At 47.6% G+C, this 8379-nt stretch overlaps 1 protein-coding gene across 1 annotated transcript in view; it reads left to right on the forward strand.

Annotated features, from left to right (window-relative positions):
* Nucleotides 1-6978, forward strand: part of Shal (Potassium voltage-gated channel protein Shal) — a 203054-nt gene extending 196076 nt beyond the window's left edge. The window contains exon 5 of the mRNA XM_084587120.1: nucleotides 5610-6978. Within this exon, the coding sequence (XP_084443246.1) occupies nucleotides 5610-6029 (420 nt within the window). The 3' untranslated portion in view covers nucleotides 6030-6978. The remainder of the gene's footprint in view (nucleotides 1-5609) is intronic.
* The last annotated feature ends 1401 nt before the right edge of the window (nucleotides 6979-8379 follow it).

Raw genomic sequence — 8379 nt, forward strand, 5'->3', positions numbered from 1 at the left:
TCAGGCGTCATGCGAGGGATCTTCCCAGGCTGCCACCGTGCCCGTTTTCCGAGAGCCGCGAATTAAGCACAGACTCCCGTCACACTCTGTCGTGCCTTCACTGCCCTTTGTGGAGGCGGCCTTGTTTTGTCCCGGTCGCGTCTCCTGTCCTATGTAAGCTATGCCGAGTGACTAACGGGTTGTCGCCCTGTGTAGTAAAAGATTCCAGCTATATTATTTATTTTCTCTTCTCATCTTCTCATGAAGATATTGTTCGCTTGCTAGCATTGATTGAACATTGGAAACATGAGAGGTGATCTTCCTAAGAACTTGTTGTAAACTTGGTCACGAAATGCTTCGCTTTAGTACGCCTAATGCACTGTTCCGCCGCCAAGTAAGGCTTCTCAAAACCCATCCATATATCGCATTATGTGCAGCATTATTCATACATTGTCCTTAAAACGCTTCCATTTATCTTGCTTATGACCACGTGTCGATGTCGATTTTCTAGTGCACGCACACAGTTTCGCGCAGGACAGGCTGAAGGAAGATCTGGTGCCTCAGCCGCTCAATTAGCACCGAGAACTGTGGAGAAATGCATGCTTCGAATCGGCATTTCCTTCATTTGCTCGCTATGCTGCGAATCAGACTCCTTATCAGCGATATATAGCTGGTTCCAGTTTCTCTTCTGACTTAGGTGCGTTTCATGTGCTCTTCGGTGCTGGAATCTTCTTCAGTTGGCGTTTAATTTCACAGACCTCCAAGCTGGTACTTAATACCTAATTTAGGTGTGACGAAAAGCGCAAATCTTGCACCAGCATGTACTGTTAACACTGCGCTTCGTTGCCAGAAAATATCTTGTACAGAGAACATAATATTGCTGGAACGTCGCATGTATTGGAAATTTAGTGGCAGAGATTTTTCTGCAATTGCATGCCCGTTACAGGTGATTTGTGACAAGCGCAACGATTTCGAACGCCTTTAGTTACGAGAATACCTGTTTCGAATAGATTCCTCAATACGACCGAAGTCCTTGAGACGCTAGCGCCACTTAGCTTGTCAAATTTTGCATCAAGCTCTGTTAATGGCCAGAAAACTTGTTCGACTGACACCAGATGTGTCGCTTTTAAGCTCCATATCGGCGGCTGCGAAAACGAACATAATTCCTGCTTCAGGATGTTGTTACGGCTTTGCCTTTTCAAATTAGCTGAGTCTCTAAAAGCACGCAAGAACTTAAGTTAAAGGCACTACCACTTGGACAAGCGGTCAGTGCCAGAGAGCATGCAGTCTTATCACGCGTTAGCACAGAATCTAATCGTGCCTTACCGCATAACACTATCATGGCTGGCCCGTTCGTTCATTCAGAGTGCACGTTGATCCCTCGCAGAAATAATGTTCCGAGCCGTTTTCCGCGACATTTTGGTCCATCATCGATCGATGTTCCGCAGGATCGAAGGCTGCCAGCTCGCCCTGTAGGTGGCTGTGCACTTGAACGCGTTCGCGGAGACACTGCTAGTAGATCCGGCTGGCTAGTTTATTCCAGCGATCATATACGCGGCGACAAGATAGTTCTGGGCAGCGACACAAATAGCAATTCATTATACATGGGCATGTCACACAGCACTTCCTCTCAGCTGCGCATTTTGCTTTTGCTTGTTTTATTATTTATTTTTGTCCGCGCCCTCAGGACTTGTGGGATTACAAGCAGCGCGCTTCTAACTTAGCACGGTCACGCGAAACTGCAAATATTATCGAATGGAAGCTATATACTACAGTGCGGCTTATAAGGTGTTTGTATATATTTTATTGATAGGTTACTGCAGTTACGTCATTTTGAGTCCCAAATTAAAATTTATCCCGAGAGGCCGTACTTTCGGATCTTTAAGGACAAAGTTGTCCCATACATCTTCCAAGCTTCCAATCCATATTTCACGTGAACGAGAGCAATTCGTGCCTATAGGCCTGCGATGCTTTTGGGAGACAAAATGGCGTCTCCCAACCGAACAACAGTTTTCACCAGGCACCCTCATGCGCTTCTGAAAGCAAAGAGCTCATGCACGAGCGCTGCGCGCAACTTTTCAGGCAGAGCGTAAGCCTCCCGTCCTTGGGGCTCGCTCGAGTGCACGCCGTTCGCGAAGCGAGGCGTGCTATCCCGTGGCGCACGGAGATGGGGAAGAGGTGGCGCGGCGGCGGCACTGAAGACGCGCCTAATCGGAGAACGCATTATTAATCGCCTGGGAAGGGTGGTAGGCGGCGTGCCCCCGCGTTGCAGGCGTGCAGTCATTCGCGACTTATCTAAAATTCACCAGAGGAGACGCGTTCCGTCGCCGCGCTCCGCAGGACGACGCCCAGAGGGGATGTGGGGAGCAGGAGGACGCGGACAGAAGAGCATGTCCTGTCGTTTCGGCGCCACCTTCAGGAGAGGTGCAGCCACGTGAAGCTTCACGTTCGGCATCATGGAGCTCTTTCAGGCTTCAGAGCGCGTATAGGCGTCGCGTATCGAGCACTGCTGCCAGAAAACTCACCCCCGTGCCAGTCTTGGTGCATTGTGTTTGGAACGCTGTACACTGATGCTCGGTGTTCCATAGCCTTATCCATCTCTCCGTCAACATGTGGCGCGGCAGAAGGATATCCCCATACGAGCTCAACAGGAAGGGCCTTGTTACACTAAACAGAACAGCGGTACGCAGCCACACACTCAAAGTAGGTCAAAGCACTCGGTGCTTTATGGGTCTAAGTGTGCACTGTTTACTTAAAATAACTGTTCTGATAAGCCGGAAGTTCAGCAGGAGTACATGTAGTCATTTGGCTGAGAACAGTTTACATATTCGACGCTTATCATGCTGACCTAGCTTCCGGTCTAAGTGTGCACTGTTTACTTAAAATAACTGTTCTGATAAGCCGGAAGTTCAGCAGGAGTACATGTAGTCATTTGGCTGAGAACAGTTTACATATTCGACGCTTATCATGCTGACCTAGCTTCCTTTCTTCATCATGGAAGGGAAATTCATGGATTACAAATATCCTTAATAACGTATTCTTAAAGCCGTGTTACAGTGAATCATGCTTAATTTGACATTTCTCTTTCAGTTTCAACAGTGTACTGTTCGTGGGACAGATCAGAACAGTTAAAAAGACAGTTATCATCTTTAAAGGCGACATTATGCTAAAGATTTCATCCTCAAAATCAAGCGTAATGTGCTGAAACAAATAAGAAAACATTCCTCCGAGCTGCTACCTGTGGATTTTTAAGCAATTGGAAGGTTGTTGTGAGCCTGTTACAGCTGTATGAAAGTATCAGCAACAATTGTTTCATATGCGGTTAACAACACCATTTGTAGCGTCACTTTGTTTGCGTTTTCACCTGGAACATGCGATGACGCGGGTGCTTCAATAAAAGCAGTTATTCATGCTGCCTGCAGACGGAATTAATTGAATGGTGACCTTCGTAACCATAACTAGACAAAAGGGTGCACTTTAGCTCATTTTCGCAAACTCGCGCAAAAATGGGAAAACCCTCGTCTTCAGCTTTGTTTTTATTCCACACCGTAAATCTAAGAAAGAGCAAGTTAGTGTCCAAATGCCCTACCAGCCAACAATAGCGTTTTCCTATACAGAGGCTAAGGCACGAGTCGTCCTATATATGTGTAGCCATACATTGGTTTTCCGTCGCCTCTCAACATCAGCATCACCATTATCTCCTGCCATTAATGCAGGTCGCAGGTCATTTCGAGAAATGAACCTATTCCACCACAAAAACATTGCGCAACGCGAATCGTTGTTGTTCATATTACAACGGAGGATAATAGGTTGTTCATAACTGCATTCTGTTTTGTGCGCGCGCGACGATGATTTCGCTATCTAGATGCTAACGATATACTTGTTTTCATACGATAAAAATATACACGTATAATTTCAGGTTAAACAAGAGATGTGCAGCTTCCTATTTACTAAACACTGCCCAAAAGAAATGAACCTGCAGCTAAACCTAAGGCATGATGTTTTGATAGACCTGTTATTTGCTCGATGTTTTCTGTATTTTTTTCCTGCATCACTACTGCATGGTTGCTACATGTGGCATGACTCTCCTGAGTACAAATCCGTGCCTGCTGCTCGTTCTCTTCGCCTTCCTTTAGGAAATAAAATAAGATACTAAACCAAAGGCCACGCTCCTTCCAACACCAGCGCGCGTACTTGGCTGTCCCGAGTGGCGCTCCTAGCACTTGTCCATGCGACTTCACTTCTCGGCACCACATCACATCACATGAGGCTTCATACTTGACTTATCTCGCGCATCACCTATGGTTTGCCAGGCGCACACACTGACAAATAAATGCGCTCCGACATGCCCATGCAGGCGCCACAAATTTTGCCCGGCGCGCGTGAGCGAATTGTTCTACGTAGTCGAATGGCTGTGGCTGTACAGCGTAGGCTCCACTGTACGTCGGCCTATGTTGGAACGCGAAAGACGAAAACTCAACGGATATACCTGAGATGCGCCATTAGCGGACCGGACTGTGTTGTGAGTTCAGAGAGTAACCGTTTGGCTCCTTAAGCAAGACGTTACTCTTGACACCATGACCAAACCCTGTCCCTGTGGCACCCATGATATGGCGAAGAAAGTGGGTTCTCAATAACACCGGACGAAGTCGGCCGGCTGAATTCTGCTCGAAGTATGCACGTGGGTGCTGAATTGAGGCGTGAAATAAGCTCCCCGCGTCTTCGCCCCCCGGATGCTTCGACCGGCTGAACACCGGCTTCAAACTGCAAGCCACGGTCATTAAAGGTCAAAGGTCGAAGCGAGCGAGCTTCGCTTCACGCGCGCCGTGCAAAGAGCGTGGCGGGGCCTTGCGAACAGGAGCTCAGGTAGGCAGCACGCTCACACGTAATACATGCGCCGTCCCGCGTCGTCTGCAAGCGCTGTTCGTGTTAGACTAGATGGCATGAGCACTCTGAGCTCCCCGTGCCTTCGTTGTTTGATTCCTTTTCCTAGATGTTGCTCTTGCTGCTGTGGCATACTGATTACTAGCCGTCTTAGTCCGGTCTTTACCAGTAGCATGTTTGCCTCCTCCCCCCTTCCCCGAGAGAGGCCTGGTAGATGTTTCCACCTTACTCATTTCTCTGGAATGCTCCTCCTCAACCCCCTTTTTCCGGTTTACGCGGCCTGTCTCCCCTTTTGTCCACAAATTGCATTGTTATTAACAGCATTAACTGTCCACTAAAATTGTTATTTACAGCCGGTAAGTCTTTAAATATTCGAAAGTAGCAAAGGTTTATTGCCTCTGTGTACTTGGCATAAAAATTTTCTTATGCCGACTGCATGATTAACAACATCGCAGTCAAGACCGTTCTGACAGAAGCACAGGTCTCGTATTTCCAAGCCAAGTTTTTAGGAGGACGCCACCTGTTCCTATTTAACAGGGATGCTTCTTTTTTTGTAGTGGGCACTTGCTTATAAAGCGTTCAGCCCAGTTAGCCACAAAAATATTGGCACATTTAAACGCAGCACCACGAAAGGTGTAAAAATTTAAAACGTTAAGATGGGTGGGGGGTCAGCCGCTAACCCGCCGCGGCAGGCATCACAGGAGGCTAATTATTGTCGTCCAAACTTTGTCTGACTGCCACAGCAGCAAGGTAGCGGCACCTCGGATCAGGAGGAGGAGCTCAACGACATCCAGGTGCGACTGCCGAACCGGACGCCCCCTAGCGACCACCAGCAGCAGCTGACACCCCCGCCACACCACGTCGTCACCATGTCGCGGTCGAGTCTGAACAACCCGGCTCCGCTCGTGACGACAATGACTTCTTCGCACGCCGGGGGTCCGCCGCTTGGCGTCACCACGGCGGTTGTCAGCTACCCGCCCGCCGGAGTCGGCCCGTCCTCCGACAACGACGCGAGCGGCGGTGGCGGCGGCTGCTCCACGTCGCTAGCGATGGGCTCGCCCACCGCCGCCGCCGCCTCCGCCGCGAGTGGCGCTGCGGTCGCAAGTGGTGCACCGAGCGGCGCCGCCAGCGCCGGCGGCCCCATGGTTCGCATTTCAACACTGTGATGAAGAGAAAGGCTATACAACCGTCATCAACAGAAACAGACACAAACACACATACACACTCACAATCTGTAGAACGGAACGACTGTACCCGGTGAGGTAGAGAGGGAGTCTTTTGGCGGCTTGTGTGCAAACTGGCGAGGCAATCCAACAACCGCGCACGGGAGCAAGTGAACAGTGCCGCGGCGGCCTCCTCTCGCGCCACCAGCAGCTCAATTTGACACCGCGTCTTTTCACCCGCTCAGCAGCCGTTGTTGTCGCGATAAGCGAGGCTGGGCCTCGGTGTACCCCATTCCACGCCGAACAGTGCAAGTCTGCTGCTGCATATCCTCCCGCTTCGGTCGCGTACTCGTGTCTCACGTGAGCACAAAACCAAAATCAGGCGAGCCGAGAAAAGAAAAGGTTGACGATGGCCGCAAAGACCGGCATGTTGAGAGCCCGGTGTAAAGTATATGCAATTGCTAAAAAATAATACACCTCGCTATGTGCAAGCCAACTGCCGCATCGCCAACCTTTTCGTGTTTCGGCAAGGAGGCACCGCTACGTCGTTTTGCTACGCCAAATCCAGAGCGCTAAAGCCAAATACGGGTCGTCGACTTCATCCTTGAACAACACGCATGCTTTCGCAGTTTTAGCCTATAGGTCTTCCACTCTTCTCATTCCTTCTCGCCTGCTCTGCTAGCCCGGAGAAGACATTGAGGACAATTTCGCGTCAATTCGTATCGGTATGCGACCACATGAGTAGCGACGCCGAGGCGTCTGTTTGCACCTGAGGGCTTTACTGGGACGTCGTCGACAAAGTGTACAACCGCTACGGCTACAGTGTAGCACAGCCGTGTCTGACGCAACAACAGCCGCATTTTCATGTCCTAAGGGAATGCTATAATCTGACCATGCAGATTTCATTGACATTCTTTTTTTGTGAAAACTTAATTATTCGTAATAAAATTAATACCCGTTTTTATTTATTTATTTATTTATTTATTTATTTATTTATTTATTTATTTATTTATTTATTTATTTATTTATTTATTTATTTATTTATTTATTTATTTATTTATTTATTTATTTATTTATTTATTTATTTATTTATTTATTTATTTGGTGCTAGCAAACATCCAGTACGCGGAGTGATACCCTGAATTTTCCGTTGGTCTCAGTACCTCGTGTGCCTCCGTACGGTGCTGCGTCCTGATTTGTCGTGTTTGCGCCTTGCCCAATGTCATCATTGCTTGCAATGACACCAGATAATAAGAATTTGTCTTATGCACCTCAGAGACCCAGAGTCTTCGTTAGGCTGAAGTAACGCCGAGCTCCACTTTCGACAAAGCCATAGCCGGTGATTATTGTCCTCAGTGTCGTCTTATATGGGCATATTATGAAGAAAGAGAAACTATTTGTCTTTTTTGTTATTTCTCTGCATTGTCACATAACGTCTCCATCACGTTCATGCCGTTTAATTGCTCCTAAACGCTTGATTGGATCGTATTCTGGAACCTTTTGCGATGCGCGACACTTTCTGCTGCTAACTCACGACTTCCAGCGGCTACTTTGAAAACAATGCGGGATAGGGACAGTTATGCCACCTATTTTTGCTGAGGGTCGATAATGCTAAGAAATTCCAGTTTCCAGTCATCAAAATACTGATTAACATGACCGCTGGGAGAATAATTTGAGGTATGGCTTCAAGCATAAAGAACTTGTGAAAGAATTTAGAATTAAGTCGATGTGCACTGCTGTGACGTTTCTAGAGGTAATAACAAATTGGTTGCTTGCACATTTTCTTTAAAAAATAACAATTCGATCATCATTCTCGCTAATGATTTTTTTGCCATAGCAGAAGAGCTTTCAAGCTACTTTCCGCTATGTAACATTGCAGAGGAGGCCGGACAAAGTTAAATAGGAAAAAAAAAGAAGCAATTCTGACAGAAGGGCTTGCGTCCAAACAATTGTGCAAACAGACCGCCATTCACTGTCCTCTTTGACGTCTGCCTCAATAGCTTCACATTCCTGTAAATGAGAAGTCAGTCATATTTTTTTGCCGCAAAGAGCCTAGCTTACGCATGGTCATCACTTGTTAAGCAGTCTCTTTTGCTTGGTGCAAAATCTCTTGCAACGCACGTTTTATCATGCAGAGATGGTGCTTCTCTACGTGTATTAAAGGCCACGCCTGCGATGAGTCTTATTTTTGCTACACATACACATACACAAACACACAAGCTACACATGCACTTAACATAAGTATGCAGCTTCTAGACGCCGTGCTCACTCAGCAGTCTGTTCTTCTGCGGAAGAAAAGTTGTGATGCTGTTTCCGACATTCTGCGCATCTCGTGTTGTTCTGTCCGGCTTTG

This window comes from Amblyomma maculatum, chromosome 1, assembly GCF_055883805.1.
Source record: "Amblyomma maculatum isolate TAMU_Amacu chromosome 1, ASM5588380v1, whole genome shotgun sequence".
In the NCBI taxonomy this organism is placed as follows: domain Eukaryota; kingdom Metazoa; phylum Arthropoda; class Arachnida; order Ixodida; family Ixodidae; genus Amblyomma; species Amblyomma maculatum.